Raw genomic sequence first — 21,793 nt, 5'->3', positions numbered from 1 at the left:
GCCAGTGGAAGGGAAGACTGGAACAGTGCCAGTGGAAGGGAGCTGTGGAGTACATTATATTCTATCCATTTTCAAATGCAACAATTCCACCACATCCATTTAGACATTCCTTTCTGTCTCATTGTGTCATTTCCTTCCATGAATAAATTATGTTAATGTACCTCCCAACAAGACATCATTAACACAGTATAATATACATTATGTACCATACATCTCCCAACAAGACATCACTAACACAGTATAATATACATTATGTACCATACATCTCCCAACAAGACATCACTAACACAGTATAATATACATTATGTACCATACATCTCCCAACAAGACATCACTAACACAGTATAATATACATTATGTACCATACATCTCCCAACAAGACATCACTAACACAGTATAATATACATTATGTACCATACATCTCCCAACAAGACATCACTAACACAGTATAATATACATTATGTACCATACATCTCCCAACAAGACATCACTAACACAGTATAATATACATTATGTACCATACATCTCCCAACAAGACATCACTAACACAGTATAATATACATTATGTACCATACATCTCCCAACAAGACATCACTAACACAGTATAATATACATTATGTACCATACATCTCCCAACAAGACATCACTAACACAGTATAATATACATTATGTACCATACATCTCCCAACAAGACATCACTAACACAGTATAATATACATTATGTACCATACATCTCCCAACAAGACATCACTAACACAGTATAATATACATTATGTACCATACATCTCCCAACAAGACATCACTAACACAGTATAATATACATTATGTACCATACATCTCCCAACAAGACATCACTAACACAGTATAATATACATTATGTACCATACATCTCCCAACAAGACATCACTAACACAGTATAATATACATTATGTACCATACATCTCCCAACAAGACATCACTAACCCAGTATAATATACATTGTGTACGGTCAAGAAAACGTTTTATTCTCTGTAGAAAAACGTATGAAATAATGATTGAAACGGAAAGACGTTTACAAGACACCGTATACAGTACATCTTGTCAGAGCAATTGAGAATGGCAGCCTATCAATTTACAACATTTTGTAAATGGCTCAGACATTAATGTCATAATGCTTGTAGCTTTATGATTCTTTTCATGTGATATACAATAGCCTTAGACCACTAGTTTGGCTTTTGAAAGATGGGACAAAAGCTGACCCAAAAAGGCATGATGGACAATGTAACATAAGATAATGTGAAACCAATAGCCCTCCAGCAACGTTGTGAGAGATTAGCTGTTCATCCATCCACAGTACATGTAACAACAGTCCATCTAGAGTCCATTGCTGTGTAGAACACTAGCGATCTCTCCCTTCATCAGTTCATCAAACAATAAGGATGTTATACAATGAAGGCCAAGATGTCAAATCCAAAGTTCTCGAGTTGATTTAACTGGGAGAACCACTAACCCCATGCTGGTCTCTCAAAGGAACAACACAAATGGACCTCTTTTTAAGTGCAGTGATCCCAGCCAGCCTGTTTGTGAGTACTGCAAGCTCTGGGGTCTGTAAAAACCATGAATAAAACATTTTAAAGCATTGCCTAAAGGTCCCTCTGGTCAGGATGTCTGTTGTAGAAGATGGACTTTGACTGCCTCTCAGAGTGGGAAAGGTATTCTTCACTCTCTGTCCATCCCAAAGGACCACAACAATAGAATGGAAAACCAGACAAACAGGAATAAACAAACGTGACCTGTGCAGAACATTGCATTATTAAGTCACTTTCTAAGTGTGTTCTAAAACAGAAACAGAACCCTGACTGTGCATATAGATTTATATTCCAGACGTTGCTCATTCTGATTTCTTTAGTTTCATTATGTGTGTGTATTGTTTTGTATTGTTCAGTATTACTGCACTGTTGGAGCTAGAAACATAAGCATTTCGCGGCACCTGCAAATATATGTGTACGGACCAATAAACTGTGATTTGATTTGAGCTGTATATTGTGTTTTCACTTCACACCACCTTTGACCCATATCACAAATGAATGATGACCTTTAGGGTCTTATGAAAAACCTTTCAAAATGGCTGTGGTAGGAATCAGCTCATTGTTCCATAACTCAACAAAACCACACAATATTCCAGGATGACCATAGAATAGTATATTACAGCAGGACATGTAGTTATTTATTGGGCTGCCTGTGTAAACACAGCCATAGTGCTAGTTATTTCTTCTCTGGATCCTTCCCATCTGTTGTGTGTGTTTTTCATGTTCTCACCTGGAACAGATGCAGTGCATTCTTGGACCAACCTACCAACCAGATATCAGATAATTGGGCTGCTTCAGAGAATGAAGAGTGTGTATCTGTGTACAGGGGATAGTGGAGACTTAAGGTCTTTCTTAACACCAGCCTTTTTTTCTATAGTATGTAGCCCCAGGAATCACCACTGTGCTGATCCTTCATATTTTATATCTGTGTACACGCATTAGTACTAGAAGCCATTGATTAAGCTTCACCATGGTGATGACTAGAAGGTAAATAAATACTACAGCCTGCGATGAGTCAGCACTTTTTAATATCAACTGTACTAAAGCCGGCTACATGCCATCTTGTAGGTTAATAATGACCACTGTGACAGATTAAATCGATGCACTGGTCTCTAGTACAGTGATGAAAAGTGCATGGTACACAAAATAAGATAGGCCAGCCTCTTTATTAACAGTTTTAAAGAGGACACAATAAATACCACTAATGTCTAGTCCTTGAGGAAAAATGGCTACGCCAACGCCAACCACAACTTGAAGGTCCAAAGCAATCCCTGAATGAACGTTAGAAAGTGATAGATTAACAATGTAAATACAGCAATAATACATTCAGAATTTATATTTTATTCCAAATTCATAAAGTAAATTGACATCGTGATCAGTAGTCAAGTGATATTATGCTCAGTTCATCTTAAGATAACTTTACAGCAAATCAATGCAATAACAGTTAGTCAAGTTAAGCCCAACCAAACATGACCAAAACCAGGGATAAGAGAATATATATTTTAACCCCGCAATGTGCATTATCCATATGGTATGAAATACATGCCCATATTTGTTGCTGTAAGTTAACATGCTGAATGTGCCAAGTAAGTGATCTTAAAAATAATACATTTGTTATAGGCTAAACATTTATCGAGCCATATATTACATAAATGCACATGACTACAAAAATGTGATGAATTAGAATAAATAAGAAACATAAAGTGAGCCTGGAATGTTTCCCCAACAACATCTTCTCTTTATATTATCCAGAACTTCCAGTACCACAGGATAAAGCTTGTTTAATAATCCACCATTTTGTTATCAACCATGGATCTTTCTTAGGGTTGCAAAATGTTGGTAACTTTCCCAAAATTCCCTGTTTTTATTCCTGATTGGAAGATTCACAGAATAGTGAGGGAATAAGCAGGAAATCCGTAATCCTCCCATTTAGAAAAATATACCAGAATTTTGCAACTTTAAATCTTTCTTTTTGGAAACATAAAAACATGGAATTGATGCAGATGACGTTTGAAACAACAGGCTAATCCCCATAGTAATACAAATAAGGTTCCATCCCAAATGGCACACTAATCCCTATATAGTGCACTACTTTTGACCAGGGTCCAATAGGGCTTTGGTCAAAAGAAGTGCACTATATACAAAATAGGTGCCATTTGGGACGCAGGCAGGGTTTCACATACTGCTCTGAACAAAGACACCTGACTGAACAAAGAACTAAAAAGTTGCCCTAATACTAAAAAAGCAACCTCACAATCACTCTCTCCCGTTTATAATAAATCAGTACCAACACAACGTTGTGTGATATTAAGCAATCTCAGGCAGAAAACAGAAAACAAAAGTTCCAATTAAATTCATAGTTTCAAAGTTTTACTGCATTGTATGAACAATCCACTTGCCAAATTCTTATGTTATACCAAACCAGTTCTAACAGAAACCATCATACAAGCATCCATTTTAAGATCAATCCGGTTTAAATGTCTCCTGGTCCATGCAGGTAGCAGACCTGGGTCATATTCATTAGGGCACACCGTTTAAAATAATTTCGAATACTTAAACTGTATTTGATTAAGCTTGCAATTTGCAGGTGAACCCACAGAAAAGTCCCGAACGTGCAAACCCCGCCCACACGGCACTCCCAGGCAGGCTAAAGCAAAAGTATTTAAAATATTTCAAATAGTATTTGATTGAACCCAGGTCTGGCAGGATGTGGTATTGTCAGTGGACATATTCGTCTTCACTCATGTCAGAGTCGTCTGCCTCCACCTCTCCTTCGATCACTGATTTCTTCCCCTTACAACATGACACTACCAGGCCGATGAGGAAAACCTACAGGTGGAAAACATGGAAAGTTACAAATCAATCAATCAAACACCACCAGGCCAATGACGAGAACCTACAGGTGGAAAACATGGAAATAAGTCATAGGCCGTCTCCCAATACCCATACTAGCGTACTATATAAATAGTATGCGAAAAAAAAACAGTTTTATAGTATGTGAAATTTTGAAAATAATACTCTGAATGCGTCATCTAATGCGCGATTGCACCGACTCCCGCCATTCATTCATTTTGGTACAGCCCGTCAATTTATCTGATTATCAGCTGTTTAAAAAACACGTGAGTCGAAAAAGACGAGTCAATTCTACTAGATCAAACGCCGAAATGAGCATGCAGTTTAAGTATGTAGGACGCTAGTACGGGAGTCATCTTTAAATGTCCAATCAATTTAATAAATCAATCAATGAATCAATTGCAGCTCTAATTCTAGCAGCCTCAGCAGTACTCAGTAAATATGACCTGCCTTTACACTAGAAATTGCACTTACAGTCACACCATCAGTTATATTTTGGCAAGAACATTGTCAACCAAATCTTTGAGTTTCCAACATACCCCAATAAACACCCAGTTACCAAAGTAGTAGATGGTACTGAAGAACCAGAACTTGTGGAGGAAAAGGTACGATCTTGTCACTGTGCATTCGTCTGAAAAGAGAAGACAAAAAAAACCAGAAAGAAAATGAATGAGTCTTTGCTAACATTAGCATTAGCATTAGCCTGACATCAGGAGATAAATGTACAACTCTAACCTTAGTTCTCTAAACTTAATTTACACTTAACGTTTTGTGCGTTTGGAATTACAAATGTATATTAAATTACTCAAACATATATTTATATGTATATTTGTATGTTTCATGTATGGTCCTCTGTAGCTCAGCTGGTAGAGCACGGCGCTTGTAACGCCAAGGTAGTGGGTTCGATCCCCGGGACCACCCATACACAAAAAAAAAAATGTATGCACGCATGACTGTAAGTCGCTTTGGATAAAAGCGTCTGCTAAATGGCATATTATTATTATTATTATTATTAACAGCACAACATGGCCAGCCTTGGGAGTTCACTGAAGTCACTATGGCTGCGTTTACACAGGCAGCCAAATTCTGATATTTCTTTCAATAATTGGTCTTTTGACCAATCAGATCAGGTCTTTTGACAATGATTGCGCAAACAATCAGAATTGGCCTGCCTGTGTAAACGCAGCCATTATGTCTTTAAATGTTAAAGGATCTTATTCTGGGAGCAATTAACGCCATTATAGTAAATGGTAGCGACCCATCGCCGCCGCCATTACAAGGTAGCCTCAAGAGACTGCCTCCTACATAAATTACAGGCACTGCAGCATCTGTTTGAATCATGATGATAATGTAACAGTTAATGGGATGTAAGTAGGAGCCATTATAAACCAAATGCACTAAAAAGACCAGTCAGACCAAAAGACCAAAAAAAAAGATCAGAAATTGACATCCTAATGGTTGTCATTGAGATTGCTATTCTAATGGTTGTAGGGTTCAGACTACCTTCTTATGATTTAGAAAGCAAAGTAACACCAAAAGGAAAGTAAGACCAGAAACCGGTGTGAATCTAACATCCTAATGCATTTATTTTAGACTACCTTCTTATGTATGAGTCAGTGTGTGAGGGGTTGGAGCACTGGCAAAGTAACAACCAACTAACAACCCTGTGTCCACGAGCGATATTCTCAATCCAAGGCGAGGCAGATAGAACAGGTTTAAGTACGTTTCACATCAAGTGTTACTGCGAGGTTAAGATGAAGCAGAGTGATTGGACCCTGTAAATTGATTTCTGGGGGGGGGGACATTAATATATTTCAATATCTTTGCTTTTAATCAATGTTAATATTCTAGTTATGAGTTGACTTAAAATGAAAGAGTTCCTCACTACAGTATGTAGCAATGTATTCCATGAAGTGGGAATATGGAGGTATTCACATGTAGGTTTTGGTTTTCATGTTGAAGAAACATTGATGTAAGAACCAATAGGGTGGGTTGGAATGGGTTCGTATCAGTTTCAACGGTCAATGAACCTTAATAAGAAACGCAGAGTGGCAGTGTATGTACGATTAAGTGTGACAAAGCAATCACTTGCATGCAGTCTTATTACCCAAGCAGAGCACTTGCTGTGCAACTGTGTAAACTAACGATGGCCCTGTCCTCACTTAAGGCTACAATCTGGGATCTGAAAATCTGTTCAATGGTCATTCCAATTCTTGATATGTACCCATTGATTCTTAAAAAAATAAAACGTAGGAATTCCCCTTGCATTTGCGAGGGGTTACATTTCCCTAGCCCCATCCCTCAGCTGTATACCAAAACAAGTGGCAGGGCTACAGGGGGGCGGCAGGTAGCTTAGTGGTTAAGAGCGTAGTGCCAGTAACCGAAAGGTCGCTGGTTCTAATCCCCGAGCCGACTAGGTGAAAAATCTGTCGATGTGCCCTTGAGCAAGGCACTTAACCCTAATTGCTCCTGTAAGTCGCTCTGGATAAGAGCGTCTGCTAAATGACTAAAATGTAAATGTGAATGGCTACCCTTTTTTTGTTTTTCAAATCCCAGAATGGAACTTTAAGTGCCCCTGTCCTGACTTCTGTGCCTTAGAGGGGCTGTTAACGCCGTAGAGGAACCCAGCCTCGGGCTAACTGTGTCACGGTAACTGAAAAAGACAACAACTCTTCTGGTAAAGTAGAAAGCTATGTCACTGTCACTGTGGATAGGGCTGAACCTTGGATAACCTCCCAGGTGAAGTCACAGTTGACAGAATCTTAGCCATAAACACAACTCATATGTCATAATGTACTGCAGACCTATACGTAATACATGGTGTTTTTATGTCATACAGTACCAGTCAAAAGTTTGGAAACACCTACTCATTCAAGGGTTTTTCTTTATTTTTAAAATATTCTACATTGTAAAACAATAGTGAAGACATCAACACTATGAAATAACTCATATGGAATCATGTAGTAACCAAGAAAGTGTTAAACAAATCAAAATATATTTTAAATTTGAGATTCTTCAAATAGCCACCCTTTGCCTTGATGACAGCTTTGCACACTCTTGGCATTCTCTCAACCGGCTTCATGAGGTAGTCACCTGGAATGCATTTCAATTAACAGGTGTGCCTTCTTAAAAGTTAATTTGTGGAATTTCTTTCCTTCTTAATGCATTTTTTAATTTCTTAATTAATTTAACCTTGATTTAACTAGGCAAGTCAGTTAAGAACAAATTCTTATTTACAATGACGGCCTACACTGGCCAAACCCGGACGATGCTGGGCCAATTGTGCGCTGCCCTATGGGACTCCCAATCACGGCCGGTTGTGATACAGCCTGGAATCGAACCAGGGGGTCTGTAGTGACGCCTCAAGCACTGAGATGCAGTGCCTTAGTCCACTGCGCCACTCAGGAGCCCATCTGTTGTGTTGTGACAAGGTAGGGGGGGTATACAGAAGATAGCCCTATTTGGTAAAAGACCAAGTCCATATTATGGCAAGAACAGCTGAAATAAGCAAATAGAAACAACAGTTCTTCATTACTTTAAGACATGAAGGTCAGTCAATATGGAACATTTCAAGAACTTTGCAAGTTTATTCAAGTGCAGTCGCAAAAACCATTGAGTGCTATGATGAAATTGGCTCTCATGAGGACCGCCACAGGAATAGAAGACCCAGAGTTACCTCTGCTGCAGAGGATAAGTTAATTAGAGATACCAGCCTCAGAAATTGCAGCCCAAATAAATGCTTCACAGAGTTCAAGTAACAGACACATCTCAACATCAACTATTCAGAGGAGACTGTGTGAATCAGGCCTTCATGGTCGAATTGCTGCAAAGAAACCACTACTAAAGGACACCAACAACAAGAAGATACTTGCTTGGTCCAAGAAACATGGACATTAGACCGGTGGAAATTTGTCCTTTGGTCTCCACATTTTGGTTCCAACCGTCGTGGCTTTGTGAGACACGGTGTGGGTGAACGGATGATCTCCGCATGTGTATTTCCCACCGTAAAGCATGGAGGAGGAGGTGTTATGGTGTAGGGGTGCTTTGCTGGTGACACTGTCTGTGATTTATTTAGAAATCAAGGCACACTTAACCAGCATGGCTACCACAGCATTCTGCAGTGATATGCCATCCCATCTGGTTTGGGCTTAGTGGGACTATCATTAGTTCTTCAACAGGACAATGACCCAACACTCCAGGCTGAGTAAGGGCTATTTTACCAAGAAGGAGCGTGATGGAGTGCTGCATCAGATGACCTGGCCTCCACAATGCCCCGAACTCAAACCAATTGTGATGGTTTGGGATGAGTTGGACCACAGAGTGAAGGAAAAGCAGCCAACAAGTGCTCAGCATATGTGGGAACTGCTTCAAGACTGTTGGAAAAGCATTCCAGGTGAAGCCGGTTGAGAGAGTGCCAAGAGTGTGCAAAAAAGCTGTCATCAAGGCAAAGGATGGCTACTTTGAAGAATCGCAATGTAAAATATTTGTTTAACACTTTTTTGTAGAAAATAGTAAAAATAAAGAAAAACCCTGGAATGAGTAGGTGTGTCCAAACATTTGACTGGTACTGTATGTACCGCAGGCTTGTATCTTAGCAACAACACATCTCATATTTCCATTTACATTTTAGTCATTTAGCAGACGCTCTAATCCAGAGCGATTTACATGAGCAATTAGGGTTAAGTGCCTTGCTCAAGGGCACATCGACAGATTTTTCACCTAGTCGGCTCGGGGATTAGAACCAGCGACCTTTAGGTTACTGGCACAACGCTCTTAACCACTAAGCTACCTGCCGCCCTCATATGTACTGCAGGCTTGTATCTTAGCAACAACACATCTCATATGTACTGCAGGCTTGCATCTTAGCAACAGCACATCTCATATGTTCTGCAGGCTTGTATCTTAGCAACAACACATCTCATATGTACTGTAGGTATCTACCTAATATAGGATGTTTTAGTCACAGTTGACAGAATCTTAGCAACAAACACAGTTAATGTACTGTAGGCTTAGATATATATCTAAATAATATGTTTAAAGACAGAGGTGAGGGACTGGATGGGCATGCCAGCAACTGCTGCTGTTTTCTTTAGAATTGAAAAAAATAAAATAATTACTGAACTGTAAGGAAGAAAATCACAATTTTAGCCAAAACGATAGAGAAACAGTTTGACCATGAACTATCATATACAGTGTTGCACTAGAATCTGGCTAGGAGATTTAAGGTGACTTCAAAGCGTGTGCTAAGGAAAGAAATCCAAGTTGTCACAGAAATCCTTTCTAAGGCACACCCCAAACCAACCATGCAAACCATCTTAGACTGTCCCTACAGCTATAAATAAGGTTGTTATGTGTGTGTGTGTGTGCAGACAAGGAGAATCCTGGGTAATAGCTAAGCCGCTCTCCAGTCACCACAGTGCAACAAAAAAGAAAGACAAGAAAAAAGCCCATTTGAAAAGAAGTGGGTAAACTGTGTAATTGACTTGTCTGCAGGGCTGGAGGGCTGAGGTGTCCATGACAGGCTGAGGGTGTGTCTCAAATGGCACTCTATTCACTAGAGAGGCTCTATTCAGCTCTAAATGGAGAGGAGGAGGAGGAGGAGGAAGAGGGGGAGGAAAGAGGAGATTGGCGGTCGACTGCCCTTAGGCTTTGGAGGCTTCCTATTCTGTCAGAGTTTGGTGAATCCCCAGTCTTACCCGTTGAGCCGTTCCCAGGAAGGGAAAGGAAGGGAGTTTACATGGATAAGAAGGAAATCAAAGGAGTTGTGATGTAATAAATAAATAGGAGCTGTACGGACAGATACTGCTGGGCAGAGGAATGGGTAGAACTAAAGAACGAGTCCAAACAATGTGATTGGACACAGGCTTTACCAGTGATTTAACCCAAAACAAAATCTGGAGAGAAAGTGTTGAGGTCCATTCTAAAGCTGGAGATGCAATATAGCAATGAGATATTTAGCTAAATATGGTGCAATATTTTTGTGCTCAGTCCCTGACATAAAATAAAGAAAATACAATTAAGAAACCAGTGCTTGGAGCCTACTAAAGATGGCTTAGCCTGCATTTTAACAGTTAGCTACGTGTGAAGTCTTGTATTGTAGCAGTTAGCTATGTGTGAAGTCTTGTATTGTAACAGTTAGCTACGTGTGAAGTCTTGTATTGTAGGTAGCAGTTAGCTAGGTGTGAAGTCTTGTATTGTAGAAGTTAGCTACGTGTGAAGTATTGTATTGATGCAGTTAGCTACGTGTGAAGTCTTGTATTGTAGCAGTTAGTTACGTGTGAAGTATTGTATTGTAGCAGTTAGATATGTGAAGTATTGTATTGTAGCAGTTAGCTAAGTGTGAAGTATTGTATTGTAGCAGTTAGCTACGTGTGAAGTATTGTATTGTAGCAGTTAGCTACGTGTGAAGTATTGTATTGCAGCAGTTAGCTACGTGTGAAGTATTGTATTGTAGCAGTTAGCTACGTGTGAAGTCTTGTATTGTAGCAGTTAGCTACGTGTGAAGTATTGTATTGTAGCAGTTAGCTACGTGTGAAGTCTTGTATTGTTGCAGTTAGCTACGTGTGAAGTCTTGTATTGTAGCAGTTAGCTACGTGTGAAGTATTGTATTGTAGAAGTTAGCTACGTGTGAAGTCTTGTATTGTTGCAGTTAGATACGTTTGAGGTCTTGTATTGTAGCAGTTAGCTACGTGTGAAGTATTGTATTGTAGCAGTTAGCTACGTGTGAAGTCTTGTATTGTAGCAGTTAGCTACGGTGAAGTCTTGTATTGTAGCAGTTAGCTACGTGTGAAGTATTGTATTGTAGCAGTTAGCTACGTGTGAAGTCTTGTATTGTTGCAGTTAGCTACGTGTGAAGTCTTGTATTGTAGCAGTTAGCTACGTGTGAAGTATTGTATTGTAGAAGTTAGTTACGTGTGAAGTATTGTATTGTAGCAGTTAGCTACGTGTGATGTCTTGTATTGTAGCAGTTAGCTACATGTTAAGTCTTGTATTGTAGCAGGTAGCTATGTGTGAAGTCTTGTATTGTAGCAGTTAGCTATGTGTGAAGTCTTGTAATGTAGCAGTTAGCTACGCGTGAAGTCTTGTATTGTAGCAGTTAGCTATGTGTGAAGTCTTGTATTGTAGCAGTTAGCTATGTGTGAAGTCTTGTATTGTAGCAGTTAGCTAAATGTGAAGTCTTGTATTCTAGCAGTTAGCTAAATGTGAAATATTGTATTGCAGCAGTTAGCTAGGTGTGAAGTATTGTACTTTAGCAGTTAGCTACGTGTAAAGTATTGTATTGTAGCAGTTAGCTACGTGTAAAAGTATTGTATTGTAGCAGTTAGCTACGTGTAAAAGTATTGTATTGCAGCAGTTAGCTACGTGTAAAGTATTGTACTTTAGCAGTTAGCTACGTGTAAAGTATTGTATTGTAGCAGTTAGCTACGTGTGAAGGATTGTATTGTAGCAGTTAGCTATGTGTAAAGTATTGTACTTTAGCAGTTAGCTACGTGTAAAGTATTGTATTTTAGCAGTTAGCTACGTGTAAAGTATTGTATTGTAGCAGTTAGCTACGTGTGAAGTCTTGTATTGTAGCAGTTAGCTACGTTTGAAGTATTGTATTGTAGGAGTTAGCTACGTGTTAAGTATTGTATTGTAGCAGCTAGCTACGTATGAAGTCTTGTATTGTAGCAGTTAGCTACGTGTGAAGTATTGTATTGTAGCAGTTAGTTACGTGTGAAGTATTGTATTGCAGCAGTTAGCTACGTGTGAAGTATTGTATTGTAACAGTTAGCTACATGTGAAGTATTGTATTGTAGCAGTTAGCTATGTGTGAAGTCTTGTAATGTAGCAGTTAGCTATGTGTGAAGTCTTGTATTGTAGCAGTTAGCTAAATGTGAAGTCTTGTATTCTAGCAGTTAGCTAAATGTGAAATATTGTATTGCAGCAGTTAGCTAGGTGTGAAGTATTGTACTTTAGCAGTTAGCTACGTGTAAAGTATTGTATTGTAGCAGTTAGCTACGTGTAAAAGTATTGTATTGTATCAGTTAGCTACGTGTAAAGTATTGTACTTTAGCAGTTAGCTACGTGTAAAGTATTGTATTGTAGCAGTTAGCTACGTGTAAAGTATTGTATTGTAGCAGTTAGCTATGTGTAACGTATTGTACTTTAGCAGTTAGCTACGTGTGAAGTATTGTATTGTAGCAGTTAGCTACGTGTGAAGTCTTGTATTGTAGCAGTTAGCTACGTGTGAAGTCTTGTATTGTAGCAGTTAGCTACGTGTGAAGTATTGTATTGTAGAAGTTAGCTACGTGTGAAGTCTTGTATTGTAGCAGTTAGCTACGTTTGAAGTCTTGTATTGTAGGAGTTAGCTACGTGTTAAGTCTTGTATTGTAGCAGTTAGCTACGTATGAAGTCTTGTATTGTAGCAGTTAGCTATGTGTGAAGTATTGTATTGTAGCAGTTAGTTACGTGTGAAGTATTGTATTGTAGCAGTTAGCTACGTGTGAAGTATTGTATTGTAACAGTTAGCTACGTCTGAAGTCTTGTATTGTAGCAGTTAGCTATGTGTGAAGTCTTGTAATGTAGCAGTTAGCTATGTGTGAAGTCTTGTATTGTAGCAGTTAGCTAAATGTGAAGTCTTGTATTCTAGCAGTTAGCTAAATGTGAAATATTGTATTGCAGCAGTTAGCTAGGTGTGAAGTATTGTACTTTAGCAGTTAGCTACGTGTAAAGTATTGTATTGTAGCAGTTAGCTACGTGTAAAAGTATTGTATTGTAGCAGTTAGCTACGTGTAAAGTATTGTACTTTAGCAGTTAGCTACGTGTAAAGTATTGTATTGTAGCAGTTAGCTACGTGTAAAGTATTGTATTGTAGCAGTTAGCTATGTGTAAAGTATTGTACTTTAGCAGTTAGCTACGTGTGAAGGATTGTATTGTAGCAGTTAGTATTGGTGTGTCTCCTTGGATATGATTTATTGGGTAAATAGCAAGTGCTGTTATCTGGACCGTAAACACATCGTCATCCCTGTGTGTGTGTGTGTGTGTGTGTGTGTGTGTGTGTGTGTGTGTGTGTGTGTGTGTGTGTGTGTGTGTGTGTGTGTGAGACAGCCAAACACTGGAGGGAATTATAATGGTCAACCTTTGAAAGTGAAGCTCACTTTACTTAATCAGTTTGATTCTCACACTTCCCATTGATCATGGAAGCTTGTCACTTATGTAACTGGCCCAATTATTTTTGTGTGGTGATAATACAGCCTATTTACCTGAGGGAGGCCATCTACCACCACGGATATGTGATATGCTTTCCTATAGCAATATCCATAAAGAAATACTGTGCATTCATCTTCTTGACTTTAGTCAACAATTGATAATGTTATTATTATTCAACCATTTAAAAAACAGTCAGAAAATGTGTCAATCAATTAACCTAGCAAGGACAATAATTATTTAAGCGAGAAAACTACCTAATCTCTCTATATACATAATAATCTCTGCTCTCTAGCTATAAAACATGTCCTTCACCATCAGAGAGGCCCTAGATTTCCCCACTGACGTTGGTAGAGACAGTCAGGATGACCCCACTGACGTTGGTAGAGACAGTCAGGATGACCCCACTGACGTTGGTAGAGACAGTCAGGATGACCCCACTGACGTTGGTAGAGACAGTCAGGATGACCCCACTGACGTTGGTAGAGACAGTCAGGATGACCCCACTGACGTTGGTAGAGACAGTCAGGATGACCCCACTGACGTTGGTAGAGACAGTCAGGATGACATGGAGATGGAGAGTGTTGTCTGGCTATGTTGGCTGTGTTCTAGTTGTAATCTGTATATATTTATATTATATTGTATGTTGTAAATTATGTGTTTGAAGGGATCCCTTGTGAAAGAGACCTTGGTAAAATAAGTAGAAGACGTGTTGTGTTGTCTGGCTATGGTAGAGATAGGAGACGTGTTGTGTTGTCTGGCTATGGTAGAGAGATAGGAGATGTGTTGTGTTGTCTGGCTATGGTAGAGATAGGAGATGTGTTGTGTTGTCTGGCTATGGTAGAGATAGGAGACGTGTTGTGTTGTCTGGCTATGGTAGAGAGATAGGAGACATGTTGTGTTGTCTGGCTATGGTAGAGATAGGAGATGTGTTGTGTTGGCTGGCTATGGTAGAGATAGGAGATGTGTTGTGTTGGCTGGCTATGGTAGAGATAGGAGACGTGTTGTGTTGTCTGGCTATGGTAGAGAGATAGGAGACATGTTGTGTTGTCTGGCTATGGTAGAGATAGGAGATGTGTTGTGTTGTCTGGCAATGGTAGAGATAGGAGACGTGTTGTGTTGTCTGGCTATGGTAGAGAGATAGGAGACATGTTGTGTTGTCTGGCTATGGTAGAGATAGGAGATGTGTTGTGTTGGCTGGCTATGGTAGAGATAGGAGATGTGTTGTTTGTCTGGCTATGGTAGAGATAGGAGACGTGTTGTGTTGTCTGGCTATAGTAGAGAGATAGGAGACATGTTGTGTTGTCTGGCTATGGTAGAGATAGGAGATGTGTTGTGTTGTCTGGCTATGGTAGAGATAGGAGACGTGTTGTGTTGTCTGGCTATGGTAGAGAGATAGGAGACATGTTGTGTTGTCTGGCTATGGTAGAGATAGGCGATGTGTTGTGTTGTCTGGCTATGGTAGAGATAGGATACGTGTTGTGTTGTCTGGCTATGGTAGAGATAGGAGATGTGTTGTGTTGTCTGGCTATGGTAGAGAGATATGAGATGTGTTGTGTTGTCTGGCTATGGTAGAGATAGGAGATGTGTTGTGTTGTCTGGCTATGGTAGAGATAGGAGACGTGTTGTGTTGTCTGGCTATGGTAGAGAGATAGGAGATGTGTTGTGTTGGCTGGCTATGGTAGAGATAGGAGATGTGTTGTGTTGGCTGGCTATGGTAGAGATAGGAGATGTGTTGTGTTGTCTGGCTATGGTAGAGATAGGAGATGTGTTGTGTTGTCTGGCTATGGTAGAGAGATAGGAGACGTGTTGTGTTGTCTGGCTATGGTAGAGAGATAGGAGATGTGTTGTGTTGTCTGGCTATGGTAGAGATAGGAGATGTGTTGTGTTGGCTGGCTATGGTAGAGATAGGAGATGTGTTGTGTTGGCTGGCTATGGTAGAGATAGGAGATGTGTTGTGTTGTCTGGCTATGGTAGAGATAGGAGATGTGTTGTGTTGTCTGGCTATGGTAGAGAGATAGGAGACGTGTTGTGTTGTCTGGCTATGGTAGAGAGATAGGAGATGTGTTGTGTTGTCTGGCTATGGTAGAGATATGAGATGTGTTGTGTTGGCTGGCTATGGTAGAGATAGGAGATGTGTTGTGTTGTCTGGCTATGGTAGAGATAGGAGATGTGTTGTGTTGGCTGGCTATGGTAGAGAGATAGGAGATGTGTTGTGTTGTCTGGCTATGGTAGAGAGATAGGAGATGTGTTGTGTTGTCTGGCTATGGTAGAGATAGGAGACGTGTTGTGTTGTCTGGCTATGGTAGAGATAGGAGACGTGTTGTGTTGTCTGGCTATGGTAGAGAGATAGGAGACGTGTTGTGTTGTCTGGCTATGGTAGAGATAGGAGATGTGTTGTGTTGGCTGGCTATGGTAGAGATAGGAGATGTGTTGTGTTGTCTGGCTATGGTAGAGAGATAGGAGATGTGTTGTGTTGTCTGGCTATGGTAGAGATAGGAGACGTGTTGTGTTGTCTGGCTATGGTAGAGATAGGAGATGTGTTGTGTTGTCTGGCTATGGTAGAGAGATAGGAGACGTGTTGTGTTGTCTGGCTATGGTAGAGAGATAGGATATGTGTTGTGTTGTCTGGCTATGGTAGAGAGAAAGGAGATGTGTTGTGTTGTCTGGCTATGGTAGAGATAGGAGACATGTTGTATTGTCTGGCTATGGTAGAGATAGGAGACGTGTTGTGTTGTCTGGCTATGGTAGAGATAGGAGATGTGTTGTGTTGTCTGGCTATGGTAGAGATAGGAGACGTGTTGTGTTGTCTGGCTATGGTAGAGAGATAGGAGACGTGTTGTGTTGTCTGGCTATGGTAGAGATAGGAGATGTGTTGTGTTGTCTGGCTATGGTAGAGATAGGAGATGTGTTGTGTTGGCTGGCTATGGTAGAGATAGGAGATGTGTTGTGTTGGCTGGCTATGGTAGAGATATGAGATGTGTTGTGTTGTCTGGCTATGGTAGAGATAGGAGATGTGTTGTGTTGGCTGGCTATGGTAGAGATAGGAGATGTGTTGTGTTGTCTGGCTATGGTAGAGAGATAGGAGATGTGTTGTGTTGTCTGGCTATGGTAGAGATAGGAGATGTGTTGTGTTGGCTGGCTATGGTAGAGATAGGAGATGTGTTGTGTTGTCTGGCTATGGTAGAGATAGGAGACGTGTTGTGTTGTCTGGCTATGGTAGAGATAGGAGACGTGTTGTGTTGTCTGGCTATGGTAGAGAGATAGGAGATGTGTTGTGTTGTCTGGCTATGGTAGAGATAGGAGATGTGTTGTGTTGTCTGGCTATGGTAGAGATAGGAGATGTGTTGTGTTGTCTGGCTATGGTAGAGATAGGAGATGTGTTGTGTTGTCTGGCTATGGTAGAGAGATAGGACACGTGTTGTGTTGGCTGGCTATGGTAGAGAGATAGGATACGTGTTGTGTTGTCTGGCTATGGTAGAGATAGGATACGTGTTGTGTTGTCTGGCTATGGTAGAGATAGGATACGTGTTGTGTTGTCTGGCTATGGTAGAGATAGGAGATGTGTTGTGTTGTCTGGCTATGGTAGAGATAGGAGATGTGTTGTGTTGGCTGGCTATGGTAGAGATAGGAGATGTGTTGTGTTGTCTGGCTATGGTAGAGAGATAGGACACGTGTTGTGTTGGCTGGCTATGGTAGAGAGATAGGATACGTGTTGTGTTGTCTGGCTATGGTAGAGATAGGATACGTGTTGTGTTGTCTGGCTATGGTAGAGATAGGATACGTGTTGTGTTGTCTGGCTATGGTAGAGATAGGAGATGTGTTGTGTTGTCTGGCTATGGTAGAGATAGGAGACGTGTTGTGTTGGCTGGCTATGGTAGAGAGATAGGATACGTGTTGTGTTGTCTGGCTATGGTAGAGATAGGAGATGTGTTGTGTTGTCTGGCTATGGTAGAGATAGGAGACGTGTTGTGTTGTCTGGCTATGGTAGAGAGATAGGATATGTGTTGTGTTGGCTGGCTATGGTAGAGATAGGAGATGTGTTGTGTTGTCTGGCTATGGTAGAGAGATAGGATACGTGTTGTGTTGTCTGGCTATGGTAGAGATAGGAGACGTGTTGTGTTGTCTGGCTATGGTAGAGAGATAGGATACGTGTTGTGTTGTCTGGCTATGGTAGAGATAGGAGACGTGTTGTGTTGTCTGGCTATGGTAGAGATAGGAGACGTGTTGTGTTGGCTGGCTAAGTTATGGAGCCATCTGGGGTATTGTGACCTGGCCCTGCTGAGCTGTCACACTGTTACGTCATACTGCTGCTTCACACTGATCTAGGATCAGGTCCCCCCTCTTTATTCATTATGATTTAAAGACTAAACTGATCCCAGATCAGCACTCCTCCTCTCAGACACTTTGTGAATAAGGGCCCAGGCATGCTGAGCTGCTCCTATCTCAATGATCTCAGACCAGGCATGGAGTCCTGGTAGTGGCTGGGTACTGACAGTCTGACAGACACTGGGCTGACTCCATCGGGTTATGGTTTCAACCAAAACGTCCCCTATTATTGTTTCTAATTAGGGATATGACAAATGGAAAACATTTCTTAACGTTTAAACTACAACCCTTTTCTGCCATTTTTCCAACTGTTAACGACCTATTAATCAAGTAGACTCCCAAATCATTGATTCCTCGACACCTTGCACGTCGACTCCCATTTCTGAGAGTCAAGATTCGATTCCGCTAGGAATCTACTCCTAAGATACAGTATTTTTGAACGGAGGAGACTGATTAGTTGCCGTACTTCCGAGAACCCAAACACTCACATCTTTCATAACGAGCTAGCGAGGGAGAAGGGAGGGGCACAGTATAGGCAGGTCAGCCACCAGACAGACAGTCAGAACCATGTACTAGGCCTATCTATCAGTATAGGCAGGTTGGCCACCAGGTAGACAGTCAGAACCATGTACTAGGCCTATCTATCAGTATAGGCAGGTCAGCCACCAGACAGACAGTCAGAACCATGTACTAGGCCTATCTATCAGTATAGGCAGGTCAGCCACCAGACAGACAGTCAGAACCATGTACTAGGCCTATCTATCAGTATAGGCAGGTCAGCCACCAGACAGACAGTCAGAACCATGTACTAGGCCTATCTATCAGTATAGGCAGGTCATCCACCAGACAGACAGTCAGAACCATGTACTAGGCCTATCTATCAGTATAGGCAGGTCAGCCACCAGACAGACAGTCAGAACCATGTACTAGGCCTATCTATCAGTATAGGCAGGTTGGCCACCAGGTAGACAGTCAGAACCATGTACTAGGCCTATCTATCAGTATAGGCAGGTTGGCCACCAGACAGACAGTCAGAACCATGTACTAGGCCTATCTATCAGTATAGGCAGGTCATCCACCAGACAGACAGTCAGAACCATGTACTAGGCCTATCTATCAGTATAGGCAGGTTGGCCACCAGACAGACAGTCAGAACCATGTACTAGGCCTATCTATCAGTATAGGCAGGTTGGCCACCAGACAGACAGTCAGAACCATGTACTAGGCCTATCTATCAGTATAGGCAGGTCAGCCACCAGACAGACAGTCAGAACCATGTACTAGGCCTATCTATCAGTATAGGCAGGTCAGCCACCAGACAGACTCCAGTCAGAACCATGTACTAGGCCTATCTATCAGTATAGGCAGGTCAGCCACCAGACAGACAGTCAGAACCATGTACTAGGCCTATCTATCAGTATAGGCAGGTTGGCCACCAGGTAGACAGTCAGAACCATGTACTAGGCCTATCTATCAGTATAGGCAGGTCAGCCACCAGACAGACAGTCAGAACCATGTACTAGGCCTATCTATCAGTATAGGCAGGTTGGCCACCAGACAGACAGTCAGAACCGTGCACTCGGTCTATCTATCAGTATAGGCAGGTTGGCCACCAGACAGACAGTCAGAACCAGGTACTAGGCCTAGCTATCGACAATCAAAAGCTGTTGAGAGCCATCCGAAACACGACCCTGCCAAGCCGCACTGCTTCTTGCTTAACCCGGAAGCCAGCTGCACCAATGTGTCGGAGGAAACACCGTACAACTATCCGCCACAAGGAGTCGCTAGAGCGCAATGGGACAAGGACATCCCGGCCGGCCAAACCCTCCCCTAACCCGGACGACGCTGGGCCAATTGTGCTCCGCTTCATGGGTCTCCCGGTCGCGGCCGGCTGCGGCACAGCCTGAGATGGATCCCGGGTCTGTAGTGACGCCTCTAGCACTGCGTTGCTGTGCCTTAGACCGCTGCGCCACTCAGGAGGCCCAATACAGGCATTTCTAATGTCAGTATACACTGAGGGACTAACTTAGACGATAGGAACGCACCCCGGCCACCCTGTCTCTCCCTTCTCCTTCCCCCTCTGTGTCCTGCACCACCTTCCCCCTCTGTGTCCTGCACCACCTTCCCCCTCTGTGTCCTGCACCACCTTCCCCCTCTGTGTCCTGCACCACCTTCCCCCTCTGTGTCCTGCACCACCTTCCCCCTCTCTGACCTGCACCACCTTCCCCCTCTGTGTCCTGCACCACCTTCCCCCCTCTCTGTGTCCTGCACCACCTTCCCCCTCTGTGTCCTGCACCACCTTCCCCCCTCTGTGTCCTGCACCACCTTCCCCCTCTGTGTCCTGCACCACTTTCCCCCCTCTGTGTCCTGCACCACCTTCCCCCCTCTGTGTCCTGCACCACCTTCCCCCCTCTGTGTCCTGCACCACCTTCCCCCCTCTGTGTCCTGCACCACCTTCCCCCTCTGTGTCCTGCACCACCTTCCCCCTCTGTGTCCTGCACCACCTTCCCCCTCTGTGTCCTGCACCACCTTCCCTCTCTTTGTCCTGCACCACCTTCCCCCCCTCTGTGTCCTGCACCACCTTCCCTCTCTCCTCCCTCTTTCATATATCCCCCCTCCTCTTCCCCCTCTTACTCCTCTCTTTCTCCACAACCACCTCTTCCCCTGGTTATTCCTCCACCACCATTTCGGCCATCTGCAGCTCCCCAGCTGCCCTGCTGAATTACAGGGCTCAGAGTCTCCGCCTCCACAGATGGCTCTCTACAGCGGTCTGCCTAAACAAATGACTGTGTAACACCCCTGACCCACTTCCCCTTGAAATACACCTCTACTGTGTGTGTGTGTAGAGAGCACTGTTACCATTCCTAGACTAGAGGAGGAACACGGGCCACTTGTGAGCATCAGGTAATTCAACCTTCAGTAAAGACGCAGAGGTGAGGGGAGTGTGTGTGTGTGTGTGTGTGTGTGTGAGGGGAGGTGAGAGAGGGGAGAGTGAGCGCTGGCTGGCTTCTCTTACATGATGCATTACGTATGGTAGCTTTCATTCAAACACATAAACACACACAGCCAAGTACATCTACATTGGACCACAGTCTTTCCCACAGTACTAACAAGGACACTATTTCAGGCATTCATGTTTTTTTCCATTTTATTTCTTCCTATTTGAATTATTCTCTCCTCCATCAAAAAGTACTCTAGTCCTGGACATCTTACAGTACTCTGGTCCTGGACATCTTTCAGTACTCTACTCTCCTTCCGTTTCTGAAAGTATGTGAAGACAACAAAGAGAGCCTCTCTCCAGTCTCCTGAACTCTCACACACACTCTCTCTCTCTTCTCTCTCTCTGCTTTTATAGCAACAGAAAGGTTCAACAACAACAACAAAATTGACCACGGAAGTGCTCTACTAATCTGGACCCTGAAAATGTTTGTGAAAATTGTGCGTGAGTGAAGCTTTCTGAGAAATCTCCAATGGTCATACCAAATGTGATGTTATAAATAAAAAGGGCCAGGAAGGAAGGAAAGTGATGTTTAATTAAATAATTGAAAGAAAGTGCAACATGTCTGGTCTGTTCAAGTCAAATAAGGAAGAGAGAGAGACGGGTGTGTGTGTGTATGTGAGCCTTTCTCACCAGTCAGTTGTAATGAATAATTAGAACTTCTCAATTCTTAGACTGATATGTGTTCAAAGGGTGAAATCTATTCCTTGAAGTACACTCCCCAGCAGACCTGGGATCACCTCAAATACTATTAGAAATCTTTCAAATAATAGTAGCGTTTGCTTTAGCCGGCCTGGAATGCCAGATGGGTGGGATTTGTATATTTGCAACTATTCTATTGGTTCCATTGCGCCAG

At 42.1% G+C, this 21,793-nt stretch overlaps 1 protein-coding gene across 2 annotated transcripts in view; it reads right to left on the bottom strand.

Moving 5' to 3' along the window:
* Positions 1–2,574: 2,574 nt before the first annotated feature.
* The window catches only part of LOC121553929 (lysosomal cobalamin transport escort protein LMBD1), a gene marked incomplete at its 5' end in the record, with an annotated part of 73,160 nt that continues 53,941 nt past the window's right edge, over positions 2,575–21,793 (bottom strand). For both annotated transcript variants that reach the window (XM_045217611.1, XM_045217612.1), the window contains 2 exon segments: positions 2,575–4,397; positions 4,961–5,052. In XM_045217611.1, the coding sequence (XP_045073546.1) occupies positions 4,287–4,397; positions 4,961–5,052 (203 nt within the window).

The sequence above is a fragment of the Coregonus clupeaformis genome, unplaced genomic scaffold (assembly GCF_020615455.1).
Source record: "Coregonus clupeaformis isolate EN_2021a unplaced genomic scaffold, ASM2061545v1 scaf1145, whole genome shotgun sequence".
NCBI lineage: Eukaryota > Metazoa > Chordata > Actinopteri > Salmoniformes > Salmonidae > Coregonus > Coregonus clupeaformis.
Note: the sequence above shows the minus strand (reverse complement) of the source record. Positions and strands in the feature narration are given on the sequence as shown.